This window comes from Rhamphochromis sp. 'chilingali', assembly GCF_963969265.1.
Source record: "Rhamphochromis sp. 'chilingali' genome assembly, chromosome: 18".
NCBI classification, from domain to species: Eukaryota; Metazoa; Chordata; class Actinopteri; order Cichliformes; family Cichlidae; genus Rhamphochromis; species Rhamphochromis sp. 'chilingali'.
Genome location: NC_137945.1, coordinates 10,307,962 through 10,324,535, shown reverse-complemented (window position 1 = coordinate 10,324,535; position 16,574 = coordinate 10,307,962). Strand labels below are relative to the sequence as shown.

The 16,574-nt window shown below is 40.2% G+C and overlaps 2 protein-coding genes across 2 annotated transcripts; one reads left to right on the top strand and one right to left on the bottom strand.

The window, feature by feature from the left end:
- Positions 1-5,026: 5,026 nt before the first annotated feature.
- thnsl1 (threonine synthase like 1) lies at positions 5,027-12,980 on the bottom strand. Its single transcript, XM_080864404.1, has 3 exons — positions 12,587-12,980; positions 9,424-10,827; positions 5,027-8,922 (listed from the first exon to the last, which is right to left on the bottom strand). Exons 2-3 carry the CDS (start codon positions 10,795-10,797, stop codon positions 8,119-8,121), a joined length of 2,178 nt encoding a protein of 725 aa, XP_080720530.1. The 5' UTR covers positions 10,798-10,827; positions 12,587-12,980; the 3' UTR covers positions 5,027-8,118.
- A 137-nt stretch (positions 12,981-13,117) lies between these two features.
- Positions 13,118-16,123, top strand: LOC308385471 (enkurin-like). Its single transcript, XM_080864405.1, has 5 exons — positions 13,118-13,317; positions 14,292-14,437; positions 14,524-14,756; positions 14,861-15,007; positions 15,792-16,123. Exons 1-5 carry the CDS (start codon positions 13,235-13,237, stop codon positions 15,966-15,968), a joined length of 786 nt encoding a protein of 261 aa, XP_080720531.1. The 5' UTR covers positions 13,118-13,234; the 3' UTR covers positions 15,969-16,123.
- Positions 16,124-16,574: the final 451 nt, after the last annotated feature.

Here is a 16,574-nt window from a genome sequence, read left to right as displayed (position 1 = left end):
CCTTAGTGTTGCAGGGCAGTGACACGGATCTGTTGTGACTGCACACTTATAAAGGGTGTCAAGATAAGCTTAATCCTAATACTTATTGCTTCTGGGAAGAGCTACCCTTATTCCAGGAAAAACAAGATGACATGCAAATTATTCAGTGTTCAGTTTTTATTCTGTGACAGTAAAACGATAAGGCAAGCCTTTAGAATGATAAAAGGAAACAAGCTAATTAGTGAACCTAGACAAGGATTACCAAATGCTGACCTTGCTCTGACTTAATGAAAATAACCAGGGCGGTGAAAAATCCGATTTTATGACATTATGTTGCAACTATACCTGTAAAACTGTGTTATAACTATGTGACTTTATAACTAAATTACTTTGTAGTTGTGTCATGTCACTAAAATTACTTAAGAAGACTCAATGCTGAAGACAAACAAGCTCATAAAAATATTTGATTACTTCTTAAATTAGTTAGTCATATCAAAGTATCCCTTTCTGTGAAGACTCTTTTGACATTTTGAAATTTAAAATGAGTGGTCAAAGCATTTCTGTCACCAAGCTGTAGCATGTAGCTCCTCTCCTCCTCTCCCTTAGCTTCCCTGCTTAGCCTCTTATGTCCTTGTCTAGTCTCGTGTTTTTTGTATTACTTATCCCTGGAACATTCTCTCACAGTCCGTTCTCTAAAACCTAAAAGAGGAATTATGGATTTGATCAACTGGTCCCTAAATGCAATTGACACCCCTTTCTCAACGAGAAGTTTGGCCTTGGGTGAGCCTGAGTGCTGAAGATATCTACCTATTCGGAACCATGGTAACAGGGTTCTGGCGAATCAGAGCTGGCTTGGCCCTGACTTATCGAAGAATTAAGAAAGCGAAACCGGCTGTTCAAACCCCCACAAGGCTGCCCGCTGGGATTGAAACGATGGGAAGAGGTGAATAAAGCCTTGATTGATTTCACTGATTGATTGATTAAAGTCAACTCCCTGTGAACTACTTGAACCTTCCATTGCTGCTGCTATGATGCAACCTAAATCTCCTGTTATGACCATTTGTACCCACTGACCTTAGGGAACATCGACTTCTATGTCAAACTGTCCAGATGCTGGAAATCCCCAGAATTACCACAAACACTCTGGTTTGTGGTACTCTGGTCTATAGTACACTTCTACAATACATTTTGTATCTCAAAATGTACTATAGGTGTATGAAGGCTTGCAATTAGCTGTGAAATTAACATAAATTCACACTTTTCTCACACAGTACCTTTGTCATGTACTTACATTTGTTGCTCCCAACCCAAACACATCTGGCCAGTGACCAGACTAAACATTATCACGTGGTTTGTAGTGACACATTTTGGTTCACATGGAGTTTTTGTGACCACAGAGACTCGTCCTCTGACAATTTTTAATTGATTGTAATTCATTATAATATATTTATAATTCAACTGCACGTGCACCCCAGGCAGTGTCCTTAAAGTCAACATCATAGAACTATGACAGGAATGACTATTCGGTCATTGGATTTCCAGCTAACCACACCTGATTGTAACCTAAGCTTCACACTAAATTTACTGTACTGCAGTGTTGTGGATTTTGTTATGTATTTGCCTACAGAGAGTGATTCTCAACCAATGCAAACATGCTTCCATGCAGTCCAAATGCACCTCACTCGACGTGGATGGCACTGGGCATCAGTCAACAGGAAACAGTTAAGGAATTGACAATGAAGTTCACCAGGAATGGGAAAATTTAAACAATTGATGATCAAAAATGTTCTGCGAACAACGTGCAGGCAGTGTTCCAGTCAGTTTCCTTCCAGCTCTTTGTGTCTTCTAACCTTGCTCTTTTCCATGATGGACCAACAACAGCACTTAAATTCAATAGTTGCACCATAAACGGTGTTATAGATGCTGCCTTCATCTGACAACAGATGTTCAGCAGGTAGACAGGCAGTTCCTAGCTGGGCACAAAATGCCGTGGACTGCCAACGTGCTACCACCACTGAACTATAATTTCCCCCATAATGTTTCAAGGGACAACTGAAGGTCAGTTATAAAAATGTGTTTGGAATTTAGCAACACACACAAGGTGTGAAAATCCAGGAGGATTAGTTTTACACTTCCAAGCTTGTCTCCATTGATATCATTTAACCCCTGTCATTCAGCTGTCAGTCAGAGCCCTGCCTTCGAGCCACAGCTCATATCTCATCTTGCAGAGGTCCTTCATGGGGTCATCAATTTCTCATTCTCTTGGTGATTCTAGCAGACAGTTGGCAGAAGACTGCTGGAGACATCAGTTAAATCAAATCTTTTCTTCAACTTGCCTTTTGTCTTTAAGGCTATTAAAGACTGTAAACAATAGACACAAACACTGGTGTTTGTTCTTTAGCTCTCAGTTTGCATCAGCATGCAAATGAGTTGTTCCACTCCAAAAGCTACCATCTTCAGATGGATGAGTAAAAGTTGACACTTTCATTAGCTTTTCTCTCCCTCCTGTGTTAGTGAATGTGTTGCAGAAAACCAGGAAAACCTGGCTTCATTTGATGTTGACAAGCAATGGTTCTACTCTGAGCTCCTCACCCTACCTCTAAGGGAGAGCACAGGCACCCTTCAAAGAAAAAACATTTCTAAACCAGTCATGACGACCTTTGTAATATCATAATCGTATCATTAACGAAAATCAAATGACGAAGATGAAAACCCAAACCTCCTAAACCCATACAATGTTTATATTAAACTTTATTATTAATGGCTTTCCACCCAAACACTCTCACCAAAGCACGCAACCAGCTGCCAAGAATTTAACTCAGATCTTTGCAATGGTGGGCGAGTGTTTTTACCTTTGCTTCAGTACCAATATTTAGTGCCAGAATTATATGCCAATGCTTTCCTTTTTTTTAATGTGCCAAGATGGACAAGGATTAACTGTTCCCCCTGTGGGTTTTATTCTTGGCAGAGTGGAGAAGACTCTGAAATAGCATTTATTCAAAGCATCAAGGGACAGTAAAATGACACTGAACCAATGCTAATGACTTTCTGTGGGGATGTTTGAAGCTGCAGTTCATTTATACAACAAATGAGTGTAAAATTTGAAAAGACAGGGGAAACATTCTATATTTTTACACACATTAAACTCAACCATGGAAAGGCTTGCAGTTTTAATTTGACTGTGCCACATTGCCAGCCACTTCATTAGAATTGCTATTGTAAATATCATATCAGCCAATTACATGGCCTCAAGAGAACATGCTAAATTTCAAACCAAGCATCAGAATGAGGAAGAAGGATCTCTTAACTGGCTTTGAACCTGGCATGGTAGCTGAATCCAGATGGGCTGGTCTGAATATTTTAGGAACTGCTGATCTACTGGAATTTTTACACGCAATGCTTTCTATGGTTTACAGGGAATGGTCATAAAAAGAGAAAACACTCAGTGGGTGGTAAAAATACCTTGTTGATGCAGTAGGTCAGGAGAGAGTGACCAGATAGCTTACAGCTGACAGTAAGGCAACAGTAACTGAAATAAACACTTGTTACAGCAAAGGTATGCAGAAGAGCATCTCTGAATGCACAACATGTTGATCCTTGATGCAGAAGACCACACAGAGTATCACTTCTGTCACCTAAGAACAGGAAACTGAGCCTACAATTTGCACCATCTTACTTGAATTAAATTAAATTCAATTAAATTAGCTGAATATTATTGCTGACCATGTCCATCCTTTTATGGCCACAGTGTACACGTCTTCTGATCACTGTGTCACAAAGTTTAAATCATCTCAGACTGGTTCCTTAAACATAAGAATGAGTTCACTCTACTCAGATGACCTCAACAGTCATCAGATAGCAATCCAACAGAGCACCTTTGGGATGTCTGGGAAAGGAAGATTTGAATCGTAGATGTGGAGCCGACAAATTAGCAGCGACTGTGTGATACTGATCACGTCAAAAGGGAACAAATGTCTGAGGAAGGTTTTTAACACCTCATTGAGTCTGTGCCATTAAGAATTCAGGCAGCTCTGAAGGCAAAAGGACAACACCACTGCTGATCGGTCTGGCCTGGCCCTGCTGAGATCCTCCTTGAAGTGTTTTGTTTTTTGTTTTTTTTAGTAGCTCCAGTGCTTCACCAATCGTATTCTATCATTTTTAGTTGTGTTTAGTTTAGTATGTATTCTTTTTTTTTGGCGGGGAAAAATCCCAGTTCCCAAACCGACTACAGCTGACTGCAGTCGTGCAACACTTCTTCATAAACACCACAGGTTAATAAATTACCTGGCAGTGCTGTTGTTTTATAGGTTATATAAAGAATCTTTATAAAAGCAAGCAGCTAGAAGCAGAAGCACAATCTCAACATGGTCCACTGGATTTTCTTTCTAAACTCCTGCGATGCATTCATTTCTTCTTCTCTTTTCTATTTCCCTTCACTGTTAAAGAGGAGTTTCCATTATGCCAGTGGTTCACATTAAAGAGATGGGAACAGGCTGCTACCTGCAATTCTCCTTGCTCACCCAGCCGTGGGTCACTAGGTGCTGAGCGACAGCTGGCTGTCTCGTTCCCTCCACCACTCACACACACTAACAGTCACACACCTGCACACCACACTCATGTGGTTCCAGACTCCTTCCCACCCATTCTTTACATTCACCTGCCAAGCAGCTTTATAAGGCCAATGTTCAGAGCGATACAAACCGCAGACACATAGGTGACGCACAGAATCAGTGCAGTGTGTTCTGTAATATATTCATGCATAGAAAAGCGATCAGTCATCCTGTAAGTGTGGAAGAACAAACACACACACACACACACACACACACACACACACACACACACACACACACACACACACACACACACACACACACACACACAATGTAAGCAATGACAAAGTGATTGTTAAGAAACAATACTGACTCGGTTAGACTTTTCTGATTGAAAAACAGTGGGATCAAGTTAGGAACACCAATGCAAGACTAAAGGTTCTAATAATGAATTACGACATTCCCTTAAATAACAAAAGAATAAATAAAAATGAAGGTTTTATTGATGTATGATGTTTGATACAAATTTGAATGGGGAATACAGTCAGGGGCTTTAAATTTGTGTGTTTTGCCCCTTTTTTATACACTCTCAAAGTATGAGTGTAGGAAGTACAAGACAGTCATAAACATGACTGTGCTAAAAAAATACAAACAATAGCAACTACAGTTAATGGATAATGAAAAGGCAATCAAATGAGCTGATAAACCATAGCTCTAGAAGACCTAATAGGTACTACACACTGTGACTGTGATATTAAAGTGTTAACCAGATTGCCAGTTACTATTACAGAAAATACTTCTTCTCACTTCCTGCAAAGAGAGATAGTGATCCAGATCAGAGGGCATGCTAGCAAAGTGCTTTGTCAAATCCGGCCTGACTTTCCATCTATTTTAACAACTGCAGCCATAAGCAATCCTGCAGATCTATGAAACGTATCTTCCCCCTTCCTCTTGCCACAGCTGCTGAGGCAGCACCTGGATTTAAATGACTAGACTCATTTCTGAACGCCTGATGGTGACAGCTGAGGATGGAGAAATTACCCACAGACCTGTTTCTATTCTTTCTCATGTGAGAGGCATCTGGGAAGAATAACTGTAAATTGTTTCATTCCTTTATAACCACCACCTTAACAAGTTCACGTGCTGCATTCTTATCATCAAAATCCACGACGATACCATACAGTAAAAAAGTCTTTGACCACTTGTAGTTTGGTGATATTTTGTTAAGGAAATAGGAAACTTTAGTGGCCTTCATGAATAGTTCACAAGGACATTCACAGCTCTTCATGCCTTTTGTTTCTGTTCTCAGTCAAGATGATTGGGCCCTGAGGACACCAGTTAATGATCGATGGCGCTCCATTGTTCTTTCTTCTGTCCAGGTATGTTTTTACTGCACTGGCAGTGTGTTTGGGACCATTGTCATGCTGATAAATTAAGCCGTTGATAATTAGACACTATTCAGATCCATGGTGGATCAAAATCTGAGAAAATTTGACAAATCAGTTTTGACAAGATCGCCACCTTTGACTGAAATGCTAACTCCAAACCATGACAGAGCCACCATCATGTTTTACAGATGCCTGTAGACATTCTGAAAAGGGTCATGTTCAAGGACTGGACTGAAAATGGGTGAAAAAGCAGTCAATTACCAAAGATCTTAGAAAGCCCTTCAGAAAGGTTGGAGGACTATTGCTCAAGACCACTTTTGAAACAACTGCAAAAAAGTCTAGCTCCTTGGAATTAACAAATTTAAGAATCAAGTGATGGATTAAGACTTTTACACGGTGCTCTATATGTCAGAAGTCTGGTTTTTATGACAAAAAAAGCATTTTCTAGCTTATCGAGCAACTATTAAACTCCTCCAGGTTTACATGGTCAATACTGGAAAAAACGCAAATTACTAAGAAAAGATGAGGTGAATAAAACATCACTTTATAATTAAAAAATGATTTAACAGTCAGATTTTATTACTGCAGAAATGTGTGATTAAAGTAACAATATTGATTTTTACACCATATTTTACTGGTATTTGACCTTCCCCCTGCATCTACATCCATATACTGTTGATGAACGCAGCAGTAGCCAAGGGGTAGACATCCCCATCTAGTGAGCTTGGAATCCAGACTTTCATGAGAACAAATGTTGCATAATCAATAAATGAGTAATAAAGCTGTTTAAAGCTCTATTAGAGTATAATTTGTGTAAAATATGTTCATTTTTCTCAATCCTGGGGGCTCAGACAGATTTACCTTTTTAATTTGTCTTTAAATGCATTTTCACGAGGTTGCTCGCTCATTTGTTTCCCTTTATTGACATGTTAATCAAGATTTTAGGTTTTTTCTTTTGTAATGTGCAGGGGTGCACATAAGTGGTGCACATTTGCTGTCAAAATAAAAGACGTGCACCAGATAAGAAGTTGCAACGCGCGTTTGCGTACATATAAAAGGCACTGTTTTTGTCCGCTAGAGAGGGATTTTCACAGCACATTCTGCACCACATCTCTGTGCGTTCATCATTTGTTTGAAGCCAGCTCACCTGGAGGAGATCTCCTCCATACCCGCTTCACACCCTGGAGGACGGGGCTGTGGCCCCCCCACACTCCCTAGCAGATCATTACATGGAGAAACCTTTGGAATGCAAGCATGCTGATCCACACAGGTATGCACACATGGGTATTCACAGACGCGGACTAAAGCTTTCTTGGCTGCTGCCTCAAAGCACACTGTGCGCTGTCTATCTTGCGTGCTGCACAATATCGTTTATTATTTAGTAAATATTGATATCTATGACTAGCTAGTTTATTGTGATGGTGCTTTGTTTTCTCTATTATTATGTTACTCTTTGTTGTTTGCTGTCTCCTCTGTTTGTTTTTTTTGTTTGTTTTTTTTTTTTTTTTCTCCATACAGGTGACCCAGGAGTTCTTTTTTTTTTTTCTCTCTCTTCCCCCCCCTTCTCACCGTCTCTTCTCCCCTTTGGTTTTCTTTCTTTCTCTCCCCCTCTTTCTCTCATTCATTCCCCCTGTCCTATTTATTAAAAAAAAAAAAAAAAAAAAAAAAATGACAAAGGATGAACTGAAGCTCTGCCATCACGTAATGTCGCATACTGCTGTTTCTGATGTCATTTAAAAAAATAAAATAAAATAAAATAAAATAAATCTATATTTATACCGTTTTAAAAAAAAAAAAAAAAAAAAAAAAAAAAAGAAGCCAGCTCACCTTCTGCAACCACTTTTCCGAGTATACGCGCTTCTTTTGCGGTTTGGACTCCTGATATTTCTTTGGAGGTGGAGGAACACCAAAGTAACTGGTTAAAGGAGCTTCTTCAACATTTTTAAGAGTTCGAAACACATGTCTGTCCTCCTCCAGAAAATCTTATGTACACAAATGCGCGTTGCAACTTCTTATCTTGTGCGCGTTTTTTATTTTGACAGCGAATGCGAACCTGCGGACCACTTATGTGCACCCCTGGTAATGTGTTCTGTTTGCAGTAAAAATCAAGTGGATGAAACAAAGAGGACAAAGAAAAAGAGTACTTTTGTAATTTCTGGCTAATTACTTGAAGCTGGACATCAACAAAAGCTGGGATCATTTTACATAACTTTTAAGAAGGAGTCCTGTATCATGCTCTCCACCTGGTCTACCAGCACACTGTACTCTGCTTCACAAATGCTGTGTTTCCTCTTGGCACTTTCTTTCAGGCATTTTATCATCTCTCTGTGCATTTCTGGTCTGGATGCAATAAGTTCCAGCTTCTTGAGCTGCTCAGCGGGATCCTCTGGAATATTTGGGATTTGTAAAGCTTTGAACACAGCGGGAGCAAATTTCCCATAGTGAGCCGTGGAACAAAACACTACAGGACACGAGCCATCCTGCAGCCTATCAGCGACGAATTTAGCCACAGCCGTGTGTGTGTCCATGACGTAGCCCGTCTGTGTGTGAACTCTCTGGATGGCGGCCAAGCAGTCATCCTCAGAGCACCAGCCAGACAGCACTTCCTGCTGAATCGTGCCAAGAAGAGGCTCGGGAACCTGAAAGTGCTGCTGTCTGTCTAAGCGTGTGAACAGGTCCTTGACAAGATGGCTGTTTCCGTCGGAGACGTGGTAGATAAACCTCTCGAGGTTGGAGGACTTCAGGATATCTATAGCGGGGGAGTGGGAGAGCATCAGAGACCGTCCCCGAAGATCGTACTGGCCTGTCTTGATAAAGTCAGTGATGACACGGTTGTGGTTGGATGCACAGATAACTTTTCTTATCGGGATGCCCATTTGTTTGGCGTACACAGCTGACATGGCATTGCCAAAGTTGCCAGTAGGGATGCAAACATCAACGGGATCGCCGAATTTGATGACACCATCCCTGCACAGATCCAGATAGGCTGATGAATGATAGACCACCTGAAAGAGGAGAAAATGTTAGTAAAACTTTGCTTAGTGTTGCCAAAATAATACTGCCCTTGTGACTGACTAAAAATCACAGACTTTTAGCAAGTAAGTGAATTCCTGAAGAACAGCAAAACACCTGGATCAAACTTTTGGTGTTTTCACAACAACAGAATGGGAAACACAATAAAATTTCACTTTACAATAACGCTGTATTCCTGTTTCTGCATTTTAAAGAAAGACTGCATACTGGGGTCATAGTTTGAAGTTTAGTTCCACTTCCTTGCAGCACAAACCAGAAATGGACACCACTCACCTTCAAAATCAGTTTTTTAAAACACGTTGGCTGCAGCTCTGAAACAACCATTTTTGGTAACCATGGAAGTCTGCTGGCAACCAAAGCAATCACAATGTTGGCTACGAAAAAGCTTATTAAGATGTAATGTTATAATTAAATGCTTATATTTATAAAAATCAATGTCTTCTTGCAGCGACACTCGGTGATCAGCAACCTACCTGTGGCAACAGGCGTGCCCAGTTGATGGAGTTGCCGGTGCTGAGGACTGTGCCGTACTCTACAGCGAGATGCCCTGTCAGCCCCGCCTCCCCAAACATCCTCTTGATATTTCTCTGGCAGAAGTCAAAGTCTGACAGGACGCTGACACCCCTGGCATTGCCCTCCCTGTAGCTCATCATCTGGAGCTTCTGAATCTCACTCACTCCTCCCTCCGGGAAGAACACCAGGACGCCGGTGCGGTGTCTGTCAGTGCCGCTCAGCCTGCTGAAGCCACTGAGCACTGCACTGCCAGTGTCTCCAGATGTGGCTACCAGGATGAGGTAGTTGCACATGGGTGGGAGGCAGTAGGCAAAGAGCTGAGGCATCAGCTGCAAAGCGAGGTCCTTGAAGGAGGCGGTGGGGCCGTGAAAAAGCTCCTGAATGTACTGATTGTGGGCGAGGTGTTTTACAGGTGCGACAGCCTTGCTGCCAAAGTTTGACCCATACGCCTTGAATATCATTGTTCTGAGATCCAAAGCAGAGATGTCCAGAGGGTGGATGCACTTTTCAAGTAAAACTAACGCTCGCTCTGGGTACGACATCTCAACTAACCTCTGCCATTCGCGTGTGCCTATCTTTGGGAAGCCATTTTTGGGAACATAAAGTCCTCCATCTGGAGCCAGACCCTCCACAACCACATCACTAAAGTATATTTTCTGCTTGGACAATCCTGCGCTATCACATCGGGTTGAAATGAATGTTTCTTCATCACTTTTCTGGTATCTCTCCACAGCTTTCAGCACCTTCTCTGCTACCTCCTCCACTGTGTCTCCTGTTCCACACAGCACCCTCACATCCAGCCATTTCTCATAAAACTGTTTCCTGTAAAGCAAAATGTCCCTCATGGATACCCCTTCCTCCTGGCCCACTATCCTGTTCACCTTCATGCTGGTGAGTCTCTGTAAGATGTCCTCACTGTCCACATCCAGGTAGAAGACCAGCCCGCTCTGTTTGACATGCTGCATTGCTTCAGCATGAAGAGGATTAGAGCCCGTCAGGGAAACAACACACCCAGAGGCAGAGAAGTTACACAAAGCTCGACCTTCTTCCTCCAAGAAACACCTTCCGCCAACTGCTGCCAACTTAGCAGCAACAGGCATCTTCCATGCCGTCTCCAAGACATCATCATCAACATCTATGACAGGGAGTCCCAGTTTGTGGGCCACTATCTTCCCCACCGTAGTTTTTCCTGCTCCCGGAGGACCCATGAGCAGGATGTTCTTGTCTCCCAGGCAGGTGGATCTGGCGGAAAGCCATGATTTTTGTGTAGACAGTGAACTCAGGCACCATTTGGCAGCTCTTATTGGAAGCTGGCTTGTATTCAGTAAACCCATTCCGCAATCAAATGACAACTGCCCTTACCCCTGTGAAAAAGAACATATTTCAGTTTTCTTTCTTTCTTTTTTTTAGAACAATGGTATTCTAAGATTATAGTACACCTAAATTTACAAGTCAGCATGTTAGCTTTTTGACAGACCTTGAAAAGTATTATATAATCTTGTCACACACCCGAACATCTTAAGGATAAGAAGACACCGTTCTAAAATCATTATCTCTTCCATTTAGACAATAACTCTTATTGCTTTTACATTGGCCCTAAAAAGCCATACCAAAGCTGTAAATGTAAACAGAAATTTTTCTGATTACATAAGATGGGTAATAATAGACCTACCAAGCATATATGCAGTTACATTGCAAGTACATTTAAGTGCATTGACAGGCACACCTCCCCCTTTTTAGTCACATGCACTGATGTCCAAATGTGGTGAAAACTGTCCCACTTTAGGCACAGCATTTCTATGCCTTCTCCCTCATTGTACACAGCGAGAGGCTCTAATTTACAATGGCAGCTGTTGTGATATTTTGATACCATGGTAGCATTTACAGGATATTGTTTTATTGTGATATTATACAGAAAAGAGTTACTCAATAAGGCCCATTTAATAGTTGTTTTTCTCTTTCTCTGTGACCCAAGAATTAATGTGTAAGACTCACAGGCTGGTACCCCAAGGTCGAAAATACCACAGAGACGAGACCACTTCCTTACTCCCATCCTCCCTTTTTCTTTATCTCTTAGAAAAAGGCTCGTTAAAGGCCAGGTGGTTTGTTTCAGAATTCATTAATGAAAGAACTCTGTATTCTATGTCTAGGAGTGTATTTTGCTGGGATGATCATAAATTGTAGCTGAACTGATAAACTACACACAGGATACTTCTTTGCTCACAAGGCAGGAAGACGTTTCCTTATTTGGTCTGTACCGGTTTGAACTGAGAACTTGCTGACACACGAACCTTTTTTTCCTCTATATAAGCTGTTATGTACTAAATAAACCTTTGAGTCGATTTGGGAAGACAACCTGAAGCAGTCTGTGTTTTCTTGTTCTCCCAAGCTGCTCCCGAGCTCGTACTAACACGCTGAATGGCATACCTGAGTGTTACTTTAAATAATTAGGAATCTTAGAAGGAAAGGACAGAACTCTGCTTATCGCTCGTGCCTTGGAGGGAAAACCGGGATGGACATTTTTTTCCTTCAGCAGCGAGATGATTATCAGGCAGAAGAAAAGATAATATCTGCTGAAGATATCAGTATCTGATTACTGGGAGGTGGGGTTAACAAAATATCAGATAACATCATAAAAACAAACCTCCGCTTTGATTTTATACAAGTTGGTAAGCTTGTATAAAACAAGATAAAGTGCATCTGTCCTTCAGATGCCTGATGTGAGTTTTAACCTTCACACGCAAACATGTGCTTTACCCCATATGCAGTCTGCGGGGGACAAACTAGAAAACTCGAATTCATTGCAAGAACTTTTTTTTCATAATTCGTACAGTTCAATAGTGTTCAACAGCAGCATAAAAAGTATTTATTTGTTTTTTTAACGTAGGTCAGTTTGTTTCATTTAAATGGACCGTTAAGGTATAATTACAGATATCAGTAGCATGCTTAGATTTCTGCTTTCGAAGTTTAGAGAGTTAGCCGAGGAATTTAAAGACAGCTGCAGTTGTAATTACCAAGCTTATAAGCTTTGATAAAATATCGTAAAAGGCTGGGATAACTTCTCGGCTTATTCAGGACACTCGCAGATGACCGTAAATGAAATTGAATGAGCAATACACTTACGCAAATAACGACTTTCCATAAGCTCCACCTGTTAATAAATGACTTTGTAAATTACGTAATTCTGTGATCTTGTTAGTTTACACAAGGAAATGAACTCTTTGCTGCAACAGTCTCCACAACAGTCGCCATAAATAACTATGGTGAGCCTAGAGGGACAAAATTATATTTATCACTGGAAGCAAAAAAAGAAAAGAAAAAATGCTTAACTACATATAAATTCAGCGACGTTTTAAACTGTAACCAAACAGCTTGGAAGTTGTAGCAAACATCTAGAAAAATCCACAAAACAAAGAGAAAATCTGAAGGCAAAGCTGAACTCTTTACTGCTTTCAAGTCTGCCTCGAAAATCCCCCCTCTAAACGCCGAACAAACTTCACGCGAAAATAGCATATAGCCCTAGTAATCTTAAAGCAAGAGGAGAAGAATATTTTATGCAATTTAATGGATAACGTGAAACATTTTACATTTGCAACTTTCAAAAATAACAAGATATAACCCTAAATGAGACACTTTCCGACCGCTCATGAACGCAACATCTGCTGTTCTTGTTTCCTAGCAACTAGCCGGTGTCAAACAAATTTGGACAATTTAAGGCTATTAGCCTTCAAAAGAAGCTACAGCACTCTTTCGTTAATCGCCTCTTTATTCATGATGTCTGAAGATGTCCATCCTCCAGAAAGTGCCTTCAATCTCCTTCCAGTGGAAGACAAAAAGAAGGAAAAAGCGCCCAGGTAAATTGCTTCAACTTAGCTCAAAGTACGCAGTTAGCTTTAAAGTGTTATTTGGGGTAAACAAAACAAAATCACGACATCAGTTTGACATTAAAGTTTTACAAAGTCTTTTGGGTTTTTGTTTGTTTGTTTGCTTGTTTTGTTTTCCAGAAATAACTAATAAACTTGGCGTAAGTAGTAAATTGTAGTTTTACAGAGAATTTTTTATTAAAATAAAGAGAAAAGAAAAACATTCCTATAGCTTTGTTTTTATTTGCGTTTTTAAATGTTTGCTTTTAGTTTTATGGAGATTGTTTTTAGAGTATGTTTGCTCATTTTTATTGAAACGTTTTGGTGTCTGTTAAAGGTTTCTTTTTTCCTTTTACGTATGTAAAGAGTTAATTAGAGAGATTTTATACTTGTTTGATGTTTTAGTAAAGACTCTGGATTCATGATTCCTTGTAAGCTTTTACTGTGTGTAACTGAGGAGACATTACATGCAAGTAGCTTGGTGGGAACCCAGTCCTGTTAGACATTTTTCCTGCGTGCATGCGCAGTGAACTGTTCGCTTCGAACAGGTATGGTAAACCCCCACTAGTCAGATGTTCTACACTACTGTAAATTTAGATTAGGTCGTAAAACAGATACGCAGCTTTTGGACGGTATTTTAAAAATAGTATAGGGGGGGAAATCCAGTATTGTGTAATAATGTAGTTGATTTAATGTTCTTTCAGTTTGTTATGTAAATTAAAATGAAAAACTAAAAAAACTCATCACTACCTATTTTGTTGACGAGTTTGACTTAAAAATAACAGCAGAAAAGACTAAAAATAGTGATTTATAATATTACATTTTGTGAGTACAGTATATCAATTCAGTTTTCTTTTATTTTAAAGCATAGTTTTCATTTGTTTTTAATTAAAATAATAATAATTTTGTTTTTAAGTTTTTGTAGTGATTGCTTCAACTAATGTGTTGCTTTTTCTTTTTTTAAGGTATGTATCAAAATTCAGGCCTGCAGTTATGTTGGAGAGAAAACTGGTGAAGGAGCCGATAAGGACGATGGGACCTGCCAGAGTGGAGTTGCCATCTCCAGAGAATTTCCTCAAGAAGCATTCGAAAGAGCCCAAACTGCCTGAACGTGAGTTCATCTGTCACACCGTTTTATTAGCGTGTGGGTTTGCCTTGAGATGGTGAATATGAGCTTCTTGGCATTGCATCTTTCAGAGACACAGAGCTCCAAAGATGTTCATAAAACCTGCTCTTTCACTGAGAGGAAACCTCCAGTCCCCAGAAGGAATGACAAACCACTGATGGGAATTCACACCAAGAGGGACTTTTTAAAGGAAACACCTGAACTGGTGCCAATGAAACCACAGCCTGCATGCGTAGACACCAGCAAGGGGCACAAACAGGTGCTGGAAAACTCAGGGCTTGTCCCAAAGTTCATCACACGAAAGGTATTTTCCTACAGTTGCTGCTTGCAGTCTTTTAAATATCAACATAAGGCATGCTAGAATAATATCATGTTTATATTTGCTCATAAAACACACCCTGCATGAAGGACTTTGGTAGAGTACCAGCGTACCTCCAGCAGCGCAGCGAAGCAGAGAGGAGGGCTCGAGAGGAGTATGAAAACTTTGTAAAAGCAGAGCGGGAGCAGAGGGCCATGAAACACATGACAGAGGAGGAGAGACAAGCCATCCTGAAGGTAAATAAATGCAGGGGAACCATGCTGGATCTTACAATTTAGTGGATTTAACTTGAGTTATACAGGGTTTTGAACTTCAGTTATTCACATGCATTAACACAGTGAAGCTGTAGGATGACAGTTAGATTGTTCTCAGTTAAAGTAAATGTTGAGGGTTCTTTGTCAGAGTACAGTTTTTCATTTAAACTTGATTTTTCTATATAAGGACTTGCAGTAGGAAGTCAGAAGACTAGCGGGACCATCGATATTTAACTTTAGATCCTTGATTTCTCAATGTGGGCATCATTATTTTGTGTTTAAGCTTTGCCTCGTGTGAGTAGGTGATATGGTATCCAGTGATTCATATGGCACAGAACAATGTTAATGTTTAGCCATTAACACGACACAGTGTCTGTCCCTGTGCGGGGTATGAGGCACAAAAACTGAGATCTCTGAGATCATTCCAGCAACATTTTCTGAGTTTAATTATAAAAATGTTCACAACTAAACTTGTATAAAGTGCATGTAACATCAAATTAATTAGAACTCTCATACTCGTGTATACTGTTTTTTAGTTCAAGAGATTTCTCCTCCTTAACTGCTGCACATGCAAAAATAAACAACAATACACCAAAGCCAAATCTGGCTGCAAAATATCAGTTTTCCTTCCTTACTCAGCAGGATTTCTTAGATAATTACCCTCTGTAACATCTCTGACTGATGCCTGTTTACTCAGAAAAGCCTTGAATACAGATAGTCTGTCTTGTGACATTGATGCGTTTCCTTCCCCAAATCTTCTGTCCAGCGCCTGAAGGAGACCTGGGATAAGCTACATCACGAGTACCAGGCCCTTCCCCTCATCATCGACACTATGTCACAGAGGGCCACCAAGGACTGCCTCGAAAGGCAAATGAAGCAGCTGGAGGACGACATCGACTTATTCGAGAGGTTCAAAATCATCTACATACCTAACGATGATTAAACTCAGCAGAGATGAGATGCAGTGTAGTGAATGTTGTTATTTGCCCCATTCATGAGGAAAATAAACTGGTTGATTTACTGTATATTTTTTGCAGTGTCAGTTCATTTTTTTACAAAGCTAATACAAAATACAAGATTTTTTTTCAGACAAACAACACTCACATGAATTTATGACTTGGGCCACTTCCATGTGTAGTCCAAAAACATAAATTTGTTGTGCTGTGTCATAACATGAGAGAAAGTTTTGGCTGATGATGACGAACCCTGCTATTTAGTTTCTGTGAGATTTTAACAGAGGAAGAAAAGCTCAAAACATAAATCAGGTTACAAGCTCAACACCGACTTCCTTTAACCCTCTTGCTCTTTTAAAGCTATCAGGGGAAAGTAGATTACAAGGTTGTTGTTGTTTTCCAGCATGATCTCAGTTTAAACTGAGTTTTGAGGATGAGTTCTGGCAGAAGATCAACCCTTAAGATACTGAAACTATGACTGTTCCCTCCTGCGCTCATGTCCCTTCCAACGTTTGGCCTTTTGAGTTTGAAGGTTGTTTCATGACTAAAGCCCAAATGATGCAGGATTTTTAAGAGCAATACTAAATTCACTATTT

Coding starts and splice junctions, on each gene's coding strand:
- thnsl1 (XM_080864404.1), bottom strand. CDS start 10,797: ATGGGTTTACTGAATACAAGCCAGCTTCCAATAAGAGCTGCCAAATGG. Junction 8,923..9,423: donor GGGCACGCCTGTTGCCACAG/GTAGGTTGCTGA, acceptor CTCCTCTTTCAG/GTGGTCTATCATTCATCAGC.
- LOC308385471 (XM_080864405.1), top strand. CDS start 13,235: ATGATGTCTGAAGATGTCCATCCTCCAGAAAGTGCCTTCAATCTCCTT. Junction 13,318..14,291: donor AAGAAGGAAAAAGCGCCCAG/GTAAATTGCTTC, acceptor TCTTTTTTTAAG/GTATGTATCAAAATTCAGGC. Junction 14,438..14,523: donor AGAGCCCAAACTGCCTGAAC/GTGAGTTCATCT, acceptor TGCATCTTTCAG/AGACACAGAGCTCCAAAGAT.